At 40.2% G+C, this 16242-nt stretch overlaps 1 protein-coding gene and 1 long non-coding RNA gene across 3 annotated transcripts in view; one reads left to right on the top strand and one right to left on the bottom strand.

Moving 5' to 3' along the window:
• LOC309628630 overlaps nucleotides 1-16242 on the top strand; it is a 130296-nt gene that overhangs the window by 35275 nt on the left and 78779 nt on the right. The gene's annotated exons all lie outside the window — the stretch shown is intronic.
• GRID2 (glutamate ionotropic receptor delta type subunit 2) overlaps nucleotides 13804-16242 on the bottom strand; it is a 1417069-nt gene continuing 1414630 nt past the window's right edge. Inside the window, exon 16 of one of the 2 annotated variants that reach the window (XM_082391643.1) lies at nucleotides 13804-16236. In XM_082391643.1, coding sequence (XP_082247769.1) covers nucleotides 16081-16236 — 156 coding nt within the window. In that variant the 3' untranslated portion in view covers nucleotides 13804-16080. The remainder of the gene's footprint in view (nucleotides 16237-16242) is intronic. The other variant, XM_082391645.1, reaches the window with a different exon arrangement.

The raw sequence follows: 16242 nt of genomic DNA, 5'->3' as shown, positions 1-16242 counted from the left end.
GGGGAACTAAGATCCCACTTGCTGCGGGGCAACTAAGCCCGTGGGTTCTAAAGCCCGTGCGCCGCAACTACTGAGCCTGTGTGCTCTGGAGCCCACGTCCTACAACTAGAGAGACGGCCGTGTGCCGTAACAAAGGCCTGCTCACCGCAACTAAGACCTGATACAGCCAAATAAATAAATAAATAAATACTTTTAAAAAGAGGTGCTAAAAATTGAATATTAACTTGAAATGCCTTCTTCTACAGGTTATTTAAAATAAAAATGTCAAAGTCATGATGAATTCTCCTAAGCAGTGTTCTGATCAGGTTACAAACACTAAAAAAAAAAAAAAAAAAAAATGAACCAGCCAACCAAACAAAACCAAAAAACCCCCCAAGAGTTTTGTTTTCACCATTGTTTGTAGTCTTACCTTAACAACTGGCAATTATGAGAAAGAATTAAGCATTTGTCCTATCTTTCCTATGTGAATGGTACTTCAGAGTAATCAGATGGTCTTGCCTTAGTTCATCAGGAAAATTTCTTTTCAGAATAATCCCATCTAATAAGGATAGAAGAAATAAAAGACAGACAAATCAACATTTTGCAACCCCTAATGAAAATTTTTATTTAAGCAATCATTAACAATGAATGAAACCATTAGATCAAAGTTTGTTGGGGGAATTTGACCACGGAAGGATCAGTTTGTCACCACTGGAACCCATTCATCAATCTTCACATCATTTAGAGTAGAAGACACTGATATTATGTGCTTCCTGATTTTTCATGCATTATGAAGTACTCAGACTCCTATGAAGTATTCTTTAAAAAAAGAAGAAAATAAATCGGAATTTAAAATATGGGGGATACCGTATTAAGTTAAATGGCATCACGAGAATGCAAGAAGACAAACCCACATCATGTAACATTCTATAGAACAAATGTTCAGTTTCACCAAGTCTGTGACATGAAGAAAGAAGGAGGGAGGTGAGGAAGGATTGCTCTTGATTAAGATAGTCTCAAGATATAACACCAAAAGCAATGTGCAGACCTTGTTTGGATTCGGATTCGATACTAAAAGGATGGTTTTTTAAAGGCAGTTGATGAAATGTGAATATAAATTCAGTATTAGGTGATACCAATGAGTTACTGTTAATTTTTTCTAGGTATGATAAAGGCAATGTGGTTATCTAAAAAGCTGTCCATACCTTCAGAGTCACATTTAGATAGATATAGGGATGAAATAACATGTTTATGATTTGCTTTGAAATACTTTATTAGCAAGATCAACACTATGAAAAAGGAAAAATGAAGCAAATGTACAAAAATCTTGATGAGCGCTAGATATGGGTGATGACCATTAGCTCTACATGCACATGAAAATTTTCATAATAAAAACTTGTTAAAAATTCACTGGCATCTCACTGTATCATATATCAACCACATAGTTCAGCATTTAAATCCCAGTTATCTGGTCCTAACCTATGTTTCCAGCCTGAGATTTCATTATTCCTTTTGCACAGTTTCTCATATTGTATTTCAAGGATCATCTATGTGCATACGAATCACTTGGGATATTCGTTAAATAGATAGATTCCTGGGCCCCTGCTAAATCTACCAAATCAATTTTGTGAAAGGGACCCAGGACTTGTATTTCAAATAAGCACCCCAAGAGATGTCTCACTTTGAGAACTATTTTTCTAGAAGTTTTCCTGTGCTTTATTCAGCTATTTTATAGTTCTCAGAACTTGTAATTTCTGTCACCACAAATATGCCAATCCAGACACCTGTTATCCAGTCCTACTTACTAAAATGTAACCTAAGTTTCAAAGTCTAGACTAAATGCTTCCTTCTCTAAGAATTCTTCTCTTGTCACCTCTGGAACCATCATTTATCCTTCAGCAAGGAGGTGAAAGCAAGGTGTCTTTGGGTCTACTACTACACTAATGGCTTGTTAGAGAAGTTCAAATTTGCATTCATTGCAGTTCCTAAATTTGCCTAGGTTCATTGACCATAGTATCTATATCAGTTATCTATTGCTGCATAATAAATCCTTCCCCCCAAGCTTAGTGGTTTAAACAACAAACATCTATTACATCACAATTTCTGTGGGTAGGAGATTCTGGGGCTGCTTACTTGGGTGGTTCTAGCTCAAGGTTTCTCAAGAGATTTTAGTGGAGAGGTCAGCTCAGGTTTTAGCATCTGAAGGCTTGACTGGGACTGGAGGAACCGCCTCCCAGAGGGTTTATTCACATGGCTGGAGAGTTAGCGCTGGCTGTCGGCAGGAGGCCTAAGTTTCCTGCCCTGTGGATCTTTCCAGACGGCTGTTCACGTGTCCTATGGCATATGGGCACCTTGCTTATCGAGAGGGAATGATTCAAGAGAGAAAGATGAAAGCTGTACTATCTTTTAGACCTACATTCAGAAGACACATTCTGTCATTTCTACCGTATTCTAGTTATTAGAGGTGAGTTACTAAGTCAAGACCACACCTAATGACAGAGTAATTAGGCCTGGAAGTATGAATTGTGGACAGTACGTTAAAACTACCGCCATATTCCTCTGTTTCATGTTAATTTCCCTGTTTCCTTTGCAAACTTTAATTCCTCTTTATTTAACTAAGAAGGGAGGAGGCATTTTCAGTAATGTGAGATAAATGTAGCAGAGGCTCTAAAAGTTGTATGTGAAGGTTAAAGTAGCTGAACCAATTTAGCAAATCATGAGTGAAAAGTCAGACTTTCTGTTTCTGAAGCTATTTCTAATGGCATTTGTTCCAAAATTTGTAAGTCAACTATCTAGACTCTCCACAGAAACCACATTAATGCAGTTAATTTGCATTAACTTTCCTTTCTTCTCATTTTTGTGATATCTCTTTATTTCAAAGTCACATTTGTGAATTTGTTTTAATTTATATAGCTATGTTCTGAGCATTTCTGTAATGATTATTGGTGATGGTTAGGGATAGTAATATGCTGGTAAATGTATGACAATTGGCTCTCTGAAAAAAAAAAGCATGTATACTTAATTAAGTTTATTAAAAATTTTATTGATATGAAACATGTGTGGCACACAATTTATAAATAGTAATATTTGATATTTTTATTGTAAATTCCCTATAGCCATTGATTCTCACAGAATACTTTCATTGATTTTTGTCATTCTTGTATCTATAACTAACTAATGGTTTCACTGATGAAAAAATATAGTTCCTACAGAGATGCTGATTGATATTTTCATTTACCGTTAATGAATAAGATGAAAGTGAAATGATAATGAGGATGCGTATTGGAATTCACTTGAGAGTTAATGACGTGAGCAACTTTTTTGCTGACTAGGATAATGATTTTCAAATACAGGAAGAATATGTGCTCAATTTTTTTTATTCCTAATTATTTGTTATTCACAGTGAAATGGCTACAGACATGGACAAAGTTTTAAGTTTAATCTGCATTATTAACATTTTCTCTATCACTTTAAGCCTAGACAATCAAGAAAACAATAAATTAAGCCTTGATTTTGGCATTTGCCAATTTCTGTTGGTGTAGATTCACCTGTTGCTAAATCAAATGGATATATTTGTCCATTGACCATATCTTAATTGATCTCCTTTTCAAATTTTAACATAGTTAAAAATATTCTTTGCAAAATTTTCTTTTCCCTTGAGTTGAGGACACTATCTTCTTCTCCCTTATTTCTCCCTAATTCTCAGGTTGTTCCTTCTTAATTTCTCTTAAGGAAATTTTTCCCTCTAGTTGGTTTGGGATCATGCTTTTATTTACTTACTCTACATATATCATCTATATGCCAGTCATTACCAAATTCTTATCTATCGCCAGGTCCTTTTACATGGTTTCCATTGCTCTTAATATAAACACAAACATTAACAACCAGCACTAATCTGAGGGATCAGGGAATGTTTCCTCAAGAAGTAAGACCTGAAAGTTGAATAGGGGGTAGCTAAAGAAAGAGAGAATGATGAAGAGCTATTATAACAACAATGTCAAGAACAGCAATAGCAACAAAGGATCTTTGACCATGGACTGAAGAGCCCTGCTTTACTGGGCCCTCCCTATCTCTTCTGCCTCGCCTCTCCTCCTCTTCTACTCTCCTATGGTGTTTTAGCCAATCGGTCTTCTTTTCTTTGCTCATATGTATCCAACATCTTCCCATCTCAGGGCCTTCACACAGCTGTCTATTATACTCTTCCTTTCTTGCCTGGCTCCTCTTTGTCTAGCTACCTCCTGTTTGACTTTTAGATCTTGCTTTCTAAGGAAGCATTTTCTGATCCCCCAGATTAAGGTTGGTTCCCTCTTTTACACTTTTATGGTACCTTATATTTGTTTCCTTTAGTATTGAAAATCATTATCAAACAACACTTTGTGTAACTATTTATTTAATGTTGATCTCCCCTCTGTCACCCCCTGTCCCTGCCAGTGAGGCTATTCTGTTCAGTGTCGGGGCAGTTGAAAAGGAAGCTGGATGGCTTCCAGTGGATGAGTCATTTATATCACCTGGTTGTCCCATGCTTCCCCTGTGGTAGTTGGACTCTGGTGGCACTGGTACAGGACATAAAGATCTGCACATTTTGTGTTCACTCCCGAAGGTCCATCTACATGATTCCTCCTCATATCTCCTTGTCTCCACTCTTCCAGTCTTGGTCGCTACAAGTCCCTGATTCACAAGCCACTGCCCGGGAATCTGGGTGCATACTTACCTTAGGCCATTCCTTTCTTCATTGACATCTGATGGTAAAGTGAGCGATGCAGGACTTCCCCTCAACACTGTCTTTCAGGGATTCTCTGAGACGAGCTGTAGTGCAACAGCAGCCTATTTTCAGCTTGCAGAAATATCAAGTCACCCTATCCATGAACCAGGCTTCAGTTCTTCCTTCTTTGTTACCTGTTCCTTTTCTGTTAGCTCACTAAAGATGAGACATTGATGTAACTGAGTAACGTAAGGGTCTGGGACACCTGTTCATATAACTTACTTACGCTCTCCTGAACTTGCTTGGGTCTGATCCAGAATGTACTATTTCCACAATATGATGGATGGCTACTATGCCCTCCCTATTCCCCCTTCCCCCTCCCCCCCACCCACCTTGTGATTAATGTGATATCCAGATCAAGGTGAGTAGCCCCAGCTGCACGGTCACTTAATACCCCTTGGTGAGGAGTTCAGTCCAGTAGCATCCAGGATCTGTTTGGAATGGTGACTAGTTCTCTGCTTCAGATGGCATAGCCTTGTTCCAAGCCCTTAGAGGTCTGTGCTGTGACTTTTCTATTGGGGCTTGCAAAAGACTCTAAATGGCAACCTTATATTCCACAAATACCTCTAGCACCAAGGGATCTGCTGAATCACATGATCTTAGGGACCAGGATGCTTGTTCCACAACTTACCTCTGTTGCAAAGCCCCACTCAAAACTACATGCTTCTGAGTCAACTGTCAACTGATAAATAAGTCAGAGCTGTATTTCTAAATGTGGCATGTTCCTTCTCCAAAATCCAAAAAGGACTACAAGGCATTATGCTTTTCTTAGTGATAAAAGGTATGAGGAGTAATAACTTGCCGGTTTCTTTGGGCATGTCTTAGCATGTCACAAACTTCTGAAATTCTAAAAACATCAATTTGGCAGGATCCCGCATCTTTATAATATGCCTCACAAGGGCATTTCTTACAGAGCTACTTTCTGCTTCCCAGCTCCAATTAACGTGATGTCGTCAGTAGAATGGACCACTATGAGGTTCTGCAGAAGTTCCAGGTAAACAAGGTCCGTTTATCACAAGAATGTTAACATGACACTGGGTCAAGATTATGAATGTGCTGTGATTCATGCCAAGTGAATGTGAACCGCTTTTTATCATCCTTCCTGGTGAATCCTCCAGATCAATAGCTGCATAATAAGTGCAACAGTTGCCTGGCAGCTGAGATTGGGGCTCCCACTTGGTTAGGTTCACAGTAGTCTACTGTCGTCTGCTGTGATCCATCTGACTTTTGCAGGTGTTGGAGTGGCAAATTAAATGTGGACATGATGGAGACCACTCCTCTACCATCTGGTGGTGCACACTTTTGAGAGTGATACTAAATCTCCGTAGTTCCACCCAGTGTGTGGCGTTTTCCTGATTTACTATCTTGGAGGGAGTGTACTTTCAGAAGCTTTCACTTGGCCCCTTCTCCCACTGTGGGCTTTAATCCAAGGTTTAGGGAGCAAATGTAACAGTTTATAACTGTTGCTAAAAATATCCATCTAACATGCACTTAGGAAGTGGAGAAATGACCATAGTCTTTGTACCCATTGGACCCCTTTCAGGTTAACTTGGGCAGCTTCTATTTACCCACCTGGCTTTGAAATGTTCCCACTGTAAGGAAGACCTATGATAGCATTTTGGTTCTTCTGGTATCAGTGTCAGCTCACATGTTTTATTCAACCAAACTTTTAATGTTCTGTGCATTTTTCTTTCTTCGGTATATTACATTGTATTTCCCAGGTTTAGGTCCATTTCAAAAGAACCTATTTCCTAGTTTAGGTCCATTTTCAAAAGAATCGGAGGGTATTTCAGGGAAGAACTGGTATTCCTTTCCATTGATTGGCTCAAACTTGCTCAAGTGTAGAAACTAGGAAAAGATTAGTGATTTTTTTATTTTCATGTCTGGCATCAATCTTTGACCTACCTACTTTTGGTCTTTTCTGTTATATAGATCAAGCAATACCACTGTTAGCTACCTACATTCATTTCCTGTTGTTAATACAACAAATGTTTTGGTCAGAGTTATCCAGGGAAACAGAATCAATAGGAGATTCTATATAAATTTATGAATTTGAAGGAATTTGGCTTATGAGTTTGTTGCAGATGACAAGTCTGAAATCTGTAGAGCAAGCCAGCAGGCTGGAAACTCAGGCAGGAGTTCATGCTGTGGGCTTGAGGCAGAATTTCTTCTTCTCTGGAAAACCTCCATTTTTGTTCTTCAGGCCTCCAACAAATTGGATGAGGCCCACCTGCATTACTGAGGGCAAAATCCTTCACTTAAAGAATTACAAACTGATTGTAGATATTAACAAAATACCTTCACAACAGCACCTAGATTAGTGTTTGAGTGAATAACTGGGTATGATAGCCTAGCCAAGTTGATAAATACAACTAACCCTCACCACAAATTACTACAAACATAGTGGTTTGAAACTGTACAAACGTATTACTTCAGAGTTCTGGAAGTTAAATATTTGAAATCAGTTCTGCTGGGCCCAAGTCAAGGTGTCAGTAGAGCCATACTCTTTCTCAAGCCTCTAGGGGAGAACCCATTTCCTTGCCTTTTCAGTTTCTAGAAGCTGCCTGCCCATCTTAGCTCATGGCCTTTTTCGCCATCTTCAAAGCCGGCATCATAGCGTCTTTAAATCTCTTTCTCTCTGACCTCTGCTTCTGTTGTCACTTCCCCTTATTTGATTCTGCCTCCTGCCTCCTTTACCTGACAAAGGACCTTGTTATTCTTCTGGGCACACCCAGCTAATCCAGCATAATCTCTCCATCCCAAGATTCTTAATTTAATCACATTGCAAGTCCCTTTTGCCATGTAAGGTAATATATTCACAGGTTCCAGGAAATTAGGATGTGGACCTCTTTGGAAGGACCATTATTCATCTACAAAACTATCCACCTATTGTGTCCCTGGAAACGCTGTGGTCTATTAGCTATTGCCACAGATCACTGGGGGTCAGGATCCCCGATTTCCATTCTGGCTTTGCGTCCCCGTATAGTAGTTACACCCACCTTGACTTTGACAGTTAAGTGGCAACACCTGGCCTCTACTATTCCAGAATCCTCTCATTTTGTTGACACTGATGAGCTCATTCTATGGCAGCGTTCCTGAGGGTACACCCCAGCTTGAAAAGGACAGATTCACGGCATTTTCTCAACAATGCATTATTCCCACATTAGCACTTTCCTTTTTGATTTAGTGAAGAGAGTTTCTTCTTGGCTTTCCTGGGAAACATAGTCAATTAATGAATTCTCTGGTCTTAAGCATTAAATCCATTCAGGGGTATCCTCTCTCTCTCTAAGCCTTTTCCCCCTTTCTTAAAACTGTGATAAAGCTGTTCTGGCATTTCCACCTTATTTACTGTAAGTCAGTGCTTCTTCCAAGTTTAAGAAATCCATCCCAGCATAATATTTGGACTTCTAGGACATAAAATCCTGAGTTATGGGAGTTCCCCTAGGTATTGTAGAACTTTTGATGTATAGTTCGTTTGCTTCCAAAATAAGAACAGTACTTCCCCAGGTGGGCCATGCTGAGACTTGACCTTAGTTTTATGCCTATGAACTATGAGAAAATGGGGCCAATCTTGATGAAGGCAAGTATTATCTTGTGAGTCATCTGACTCTTGTGAGGTCTCTGAATGGTCTCCAGGCAAGAGGAGTTGACTATTCTTGAATAAAAGAAAGTGGGTCACTTGAGGAGGCCTAGATAGTTCAGCAGAACATGGGGATCCATATGTCCCCATTTCATCCTCAAGTTTCTCACTTCTTCTCTCTCAGGACCTCGAGTTTAACATGGTAAATTTGCCAGGGCTGTGTAAGTCTTCTCTGCAATTCTGCTACTCTTATAATCAGGCCTGATTTTCAGCCTGTACTGGCAATAAACGTGGGTGTCGTAGAGGTTTTCTGGATTTTACATTGTGTCCTGAGTTGGTGGTTGGCTGACTTGAGCCCACCATTTTCTTTCAGTGATGTATCCATGGTACTTCACCTGCCATATCTACAGCCCTTTATGGCAACCATTGTCACCGTATCTCTCAAATGGTAGAGATACTGCACAAGCTCAGTGTCTCCTCTTCCTCCTGCATCCCAACTCATCGCAGATGAGACTCTTCGCAATAGTAACCCTACCGCATGCCAGGGGTCACCGCAACCCACTTACCGCTAACAATGCACTCTTTGCTGCTATCTGGCCAGGGAGTGATCCAATTCCAGAGAAACCCATCTGAGGTTATGCTTCCTAGACCATTTCCAGGATGAATTAGTTTAGTTTGGATTCTCCCAAAAGTAGATCCTTAGACAAGAATTCACATTGTGGTAGGATGGGTATTTGCTTTTAAATTACTTGTTAAATTATTCATAATTTGTCTATATTTTATGTATTTGCTGGTGTACATACTATATTTCTCAGTTAATTTCTTAAATCTCTCCTTGTCCTACATGACAGAACAAATTCCAGACGAATTAAAAATTAAGTGTAAAAATGGGAAATTTTAAACATATCTAGAAGGTAATGTAAGTGTTTTACTGATATCAGGCTAAGTAAGCATTCTATGCATAAAATCACTGGAAGATTCAATAATTAATGAAATAATTTAAAATGTTAAATTAGCAATGATTTTTAATAATAAAAGAGTTCCACAAACTATAGTACATAAAAACTGAAAACATTTTTCACGTACAAAAATCATAAAAGTTAAAAGTAAATGATAAATTGGAAAAAATATTTGCAACAAATTTTACACACAGTGAGTTAATAGGCATAATATAAAAAGGAATTACTAAACTTGATAAGAAAATGACTAGTTCCTGATAGAAAAACAGCCAAAAGATAAGAGCCGGTAATTCATGAAGGAGCAGTAAAAATGGTCTATAAAGATGAAAAACATATTCAACCAGGAAATGCAAATTAAAACAATAAGAAAGTTCTAGTTAATTGTCTCAGATTGAACATACAGATACCCTCCTCAAACATCATTATTATGACAGGAAAAGGACACAAAACGTATAACACAGGACAAAGAGAATAGCTAAAGAGACAATAAAAAAGGAAAGAAGTCAACTAATTTTACAAAATGGAAACAGATGGACAAGTGATAATTGATTTAACAGAATTGAGAAAGCCTATACCTTAGTCTGCGGGGAAAGCCAAGGAGAAGACCAATTCCTGCCCTAGTTCCCAGACGTGAAGTTGCTGGAGGCACTGGGTATCTCTGAAGGCAGGGCTGATGGAGGAGAGACAGCAACCTCCTGTGCTGTTGGTGTGCACGCAAATAGGGGCATCTCTATGTTTCTAAGCCTCTTTTATCACCTCTTTTCATTCTAAATTGAGCTCCCGCCCCTTATAGAATAGTATGTAAATAGTAATGACCCCTTCATTTACTCTCATGGAAGCTTCCAAGATATTTTCATCAGTAGGGCTGTTACTGGGATAATTTTTGTATCTGTTTTAGAGACAGTATCCCTGAATGCACTACGCACATGATAAGGCTGTAATAATGACACTCTTGCCACCACTTGAATATATAATCTCAGAAAGCCTCTTTAAGGGGAAGTTTCTGAGTTATAATTCTGATAATCAGTTTGATCTAGGAAAACATAATAATAGTTCTCTGAGATACTTTGTGAGGAAAACAACTTTCCCAAATTTATCCAATCATATATATTGAGGGCTCTCTATGTGTACAACACAACACAACACAACAAAACAAGGCAAACAAATTTATTACTTGATTCTTGCTAAAATCTGCAAGGGCTTCTGGATTCTCTTAGGCTGAAGACCAAGTTCCTTAGTGTGGCGTCTAAAACCATAGGTTGATTTCTACCCACCTCTATGATTCTCCTCCCAGCCTTCTTACCTTTGCTTTCAGGGCTCCAGTCCCTTGGAGTTCTTTTCAGTTCATTCAGCCACATTGGCTTTTAGTTCTTGGGGAGCTTTGCTTTCTCTCACTGAAGAGTGCTTGCTGGTCTCTCTGCCTGATATGTTCTTTCCGCCTCACCCCTCTACCCCAAATTTCTACTCATTGTTCTTACTTTAGCACAAGCTTTTTACTTCTTCCTGTAAACCTTCTAAACTAGGTCAGATTTCTTTGTCACACCCTCTCATTGTATCTTGTTCCTTTCCTTCAGGGAATTAATCTCAGTTAGTAATTACACATTCATTTGGAATGATTATTGGTTTAATGTCTTTTTCTGATCCTGGAGTGTGAACTCCAGGATTTTGCTACGTGAGGTCCATCGCTTTACACAGTGTCTGGAAGATGGATGGCAGTCGATCTACATAAATTGAAGGAAAGAATGCCCTCAAAGAGTTTAACTTTACTAATTCCTACAAAGAATGGTTTAGTTGCTGCCAAATTTTGGTCTAGTAAATAATAGTATTCTCTATGCAGATTTTCAGCTTACAGAAATTTAGCTTTGTGGGAAAGATGAGAAATTTGGGATTATACTCCCACTAGATGCTGCTGTGACAGAGATGGCATTACATCTTCCTGGTGTGATTTGTATATATTTCGTTTGAAATAAATTTTATTTATTAAGGAGCTACTGCTTATTTGGCTTGGTCATTCTAGAACATTGATAGTAACTATCGGTATCTGGTTCAGATACTAACCGGTTAACTGTTCGCTTTGAAAAGTTCTTTATACATTTTGAACTTTATAAACACCATGAAAAGATTCAACAAAGAAGAACTGAACTCACACAAAGATAAGAACCAATTGCAAATTTACTAGGCAGTCAATTTCAGCGTAACTGTATACACACCACACTGGAAAGGACGCACAGCGATGTTCCTATGTAGTAACTTCCAGTCTCTCATGCTAAGGAGCTTGTGATCTCTCTCGGTACCATCAGATTACCTTCTTCATTCTTAACCTCAGGGCCGTAATCCACTGACTACCTTTATTTCCCAAACTTATTCATGCCTTACCAAATGGAGTAAGAACAATAATTTTTTAAAAAATCAGTCTTTGTTGCCAATAGGAGAGAGTTTTTAGTCTGTTTGAAAGTGTTCAGAGTTCAGTCTTTAATTACAGAAACTTCCCCGTGAGCCCCACCATTGTGTCTACTGGCCGGGTTCCATCTGCTGCTGGAACTTCTAATGTGAGTTTCTGAAAAGCCTGGCATTCCTGCCAGCGATGGGGAGTGGCTAGTCTCTGCATGCAGGTACCTCTTTCTGCAAAACGCTGCCTGCGTTTTTCTTTTCTACCCTACGTGTCTGTGTCTCACTAGGCAGTATCTGCATCCTGATGTGGCACTGAGAGAACTGACTGCCTCTGACAGAGGTACAATTTGCAGACGAAGGTTAAACTGGAATGCTCACTGCGTGTCACTATCAAACATCCCCTTGGCTACCCTTGCCTGGTGTTTGGCTATAACTGTTCCTAGCTCACTTACATGTAATCTGTGAGGGAATAGCTTTTCTTTCTCACATAGCCTTGGACAGGCAAGGGCAGACAAACTATTAAAGTAATTCATTTTTATTACCAATGTTAATCACCAAAGAAGGAATTAGAATTCAACCAGGGAAGTTATTTATTGACAAATTTTTATTGATAAAATAATTCATCAAAGATTTATGAAAAAATTAAAAAGCTCTGAAAAAGAAAATTATGTCAACCAAGATCGTAAAAGGTATGTCTGTGGGTGAGGAAGGGTTTTCTATTTTGGGCTGGCTGTGTAAGTGACATCAGTGATACTGAGGAGTTTTTACTTCTGAAAAGGAAACTAGGATGTAATATTGCGATTTATGAGAAAGGCTACTGTAAGACAAACATCATGCGGCTGTAGGTGACTCCATTTCCTGCCCAGTCGCATTTGTCCTGATACCTATTCCAACGTCTTAATCTCTTTCCCGATTTGGATCAGTCTGTTCTTCTTTCTCAGTTACCATGAGCTGAAGTTCATCGTGTTTCATAAGCTTGGGCTGTCATTTCAGCAACAGCTTTTCTTCCTGGCATAGGCCTGCTCTTCGCTGGGTCCTTTGGCTCAGTGCCTCTGACCTTGGGTGGCTGGTACCCTGAGTCTCCCTGGCTCCCTTCCCGCGGCAAGTGGGGACTGTAAACTAGAAAACACTGTTTTAATTGTTTTTGATTTTTTTAAAGTCTTAAAATGAACTTTTAACGTTATAGCCTTAAGAAAAGATTTGTGAATTTCTCAGTTCACTGATTTGGTACATTAGATTCAGCTATTCTGACATATAGCTAGGAGGAGACTGTGAATTATTTTCCATCCCATTTAAAACTATTTTGGAAACTGACACAATCAATATTTTTCCTAAAATCCTCTTTCCTTGCCCAGGGAGCCTGAGGGAGTGGGTTACAGTTGAAATTTTCTATTTCAGGCTTAAGATCTTACTTCAGAGCTTCTGGGATGCCAATCCTATCTGATCTTTTGGTATATAATCATCAATCTCTTCACTCAAGGGATCTTTTTTTTTTTAAATTTTTTGGCTGTGTTGGGTCTTCGTTTCTGTGCGAGGGCTTTCTCTAGTTGCGGCAAGCGGGGGCCACTCTTCATCGCGGTGCGCGGGCCTCTCACTACTCACTACCGCGGTCTCTCTTGCTGCAGAGCACAGGCTCCAGACGCGCAGGCTCAGTAGTTGTGGCTCACGGGCCCAGTTGCTCCGCGGCATGTGGGATCTTCCCAGACCAGGGCTCGAACCCGTGTCCCCTGCATTGGCAGGCAGATTCTCAACCACTGCGCCACCAGGGAAGCCCTCAAGGGATCTTTTGTAGAAACTTTATGCTATTCCTGGAGTTACATGCTAATATGTTCTTAGTTTTGGAGAAGCTGGTATAGAAGCTATGTAGAAAGACAAAATCATTTTTTTCCCTTAGAGGATTGTTGAGTATCAATGGCTCCATGGGTACTCCATTTAAACTTCTTCTCAGGACCAACAGAGTCAGTATTTCAACCTGGGACAGACTGTTCCAGTGAGACTGGACTCAAATTAGATCAGCCAATCCAAAATCCATTTTGAATCACCAGAACTGGAAGGCTAGACTAAGGCTTGGCCATGTGTGTAGAATAGAAAACATACCTCTTTCTGTGTGTGTGTGTGTGTGTGTGTGTGTGTGTGTGTGTGTGTGTGTGATATGAGACTTGTTAGCCAGGAACACAGCTTATCACAGGTCTGTTAGACAGACAAGGAGTAGACAAGTCAAAATCAGAGAGATAAGAGCCAGATTGGCCTGAGGGATAAAGTGTGCTTGAAGAAGGAATGTGTTACCAAATCTTTGCTATAAACGAATGTCTAGAATTTTTTCTTGCCAGCCCAACTATAATAAATCAGGCAGTCAGGGGTGGCTTGTGTTTTGCTTATCTGGGTCAGTGTCTCCTTATAACCAAGTCTTCTCACTCTATCTTAGGAGGCATGCGCTCCACTGGAGTGGCTGGTGATTCCTTTGGTAGCCAAAGCCCAGGTGACTCCCTGAATCATTGCTGTCTGGCTAGTTCTCTGGGGCCAAGAGGGGGTTCTCTACAATCGCCCTAGGGAAAGCCTTCCATCAAGAGGGCTGACTGGTGTCCAGGTCTAGTGGTGTGTTAATGGTGGAATGTCTATATGGCAATAGGGTCCTGGCTTTGGTCCTCTGGATTATACCCTTGTCATCTTGTGAGGCATCAGAATTCTTATACTGAATCCAGATATCCAGGAGGGCACGTACTTCATCTTCTTTGTACCATTCACTTGCATGAAGGTGGCAAGAATACCTCCTTCTGGTAAATTATAATACTGTATTTGGAAGGGAGGAGGAAGAACCCATGGAAAATGGGGTGATTAGAAATAACAAAGTTACAAAGTGCTTTCACATACATTTTCACTTGAGTCTCACAACAACCCTGTGAGGTAGGTATAGTATATAACGCTGTCAATTTTATTTTGCAAAGAAAGACACCAAAGACTAGAGAGCTTAAGTGATTTGCCCACAGTCATGATAAGTGCCAGGACCCAAACTCGAAGCCACGTCTTCCAAATTCACAGCTTGATTCCACCTGCAAGCAGCTACAACCTGAGGGCTACCAGTTTGATGACATAATGGGGAAGGCGCTTAGTAAGTGGGCACCTAACTTGTTTAAAAGTCAGGTGGTTTAGAAATAATACATTAGTAAACAGAATCCATACAATCACCACTTGCAGGGGTTCCCCCGGGGACTGCTGCTTATGGGCTTGAATCTTGCGGGTTGCTTTGGCATATTAGGAGATCATCTGAGTAACCTGGACAACTAGGAGCTTCCTGGGTGGTCAAAGATCAGAGATGAGGGGATTCTCGTGGCCATCATCCCACTGCTGTAGCACTCATCATTCTGTTTAATTGTTTGACTTCCCCATTAGAATGTAAACTTCTTAGGGGCAAGCACTGTAATGTATTCATCAGTGTATAATCAGAATTTAATACAGTTCTGGGCACATAATAGATCCTCAATAAAAATTATTTGAATTCACCGAGGATTGAGATGTTTCATGGGATGCTTCCGTACTTTACTTGTAAGAGATTGATTTGCCTGGAAGAGGTATAATAGATGAATGTGGAACTGGGAATAGGGAAAACTCAGTTATTTTGATGGTGGATAGCATACACAGGCACTGCTATTCCAGGGTGTAATTTCATAATCCAAGTGATCTCCAAGTGATGACAAATTTACTAGATGTGGATTCAAACTGGTAGCTCTACATTAGTCAGGGATCCATGCAGAATGTAGGTTTTTGATGGCCACTGGGGGTAAAGGCAATGTCTCTTGTCATGGAGAAAGGTGGTTCATTTTGGTAAATACGAAGGTAACATTGTTTTAGTAATATGGAGAGAGCTCTGCGATAACATTCTCCGAAGATCATTCATCACAGTCACCAGTGGTTCAATGAAAGTTGGGAGAGGCCTCAGTCTTTTTCTGGTTCAGTTCTGCCAAGGTACATTCTCCTCAGTCCTCCACGCCTGTCTTCTTGACACTTGGCCATCAGAAGTCCCAAGACCCACAGTTGAGACTGTGTTGAACCTTGAAGAAGCTGGAGGACAAAGCTTCTGTGGTCCAGACCTGGGCGTCAGTGTGAGCGCGGCTGACCACGACACACAGGCAAGAAGCCCGCCGCATAGACGCATCTCTCCAAGAGGAACGGGCCGGCTGCTCTAGACCCACGACCTGTGGCTGAAAGCAGTAGTCACGTTGTTGCTCTTCTATGAGTGGATTACAGAAAAAATTTGTGGGTGTCACAACCTGGTGAGTTCAACTTCCTTGAGTAAGAATTTTTAACTTAGGGTATAATACATCCGCTCACCAGTTTTGGGCACTCAGGATCAAGTGGGTCCTGAAATCAATAGTTGGGAAAGAGATCAGCAGCCCTGGTGCTGCTAGAGGTTATGGGTCGTCCAGAGGTCCTCCTAGTTGTGAGGATTGGTGCAGGCCATGACTGGATGCCTGGCTTCTCCAACTGGCGCCAAGTTTCAAACATGGCCTTAATGGCCAAGCATTCCTTCTTTCAGATGTTGTAGTTTCATTCTGCAGGGATGAAGCCTGCGG

This window comes from Balaenoptera borealis, assembly GCF_965194805.1.
Source record: "Balaenoptera borealis genome assembly, chromosome: 4".
Lineage (NCBI taxonomy): Eukaryota > Metazoa > Chordata > Mammalia > Artiodactyla > Balaenopteridae > Balaenoptera > Balaenoptera borealis.
This window is presented reverse-complemented; position numbering and strand designations above follow the sequence as displayed.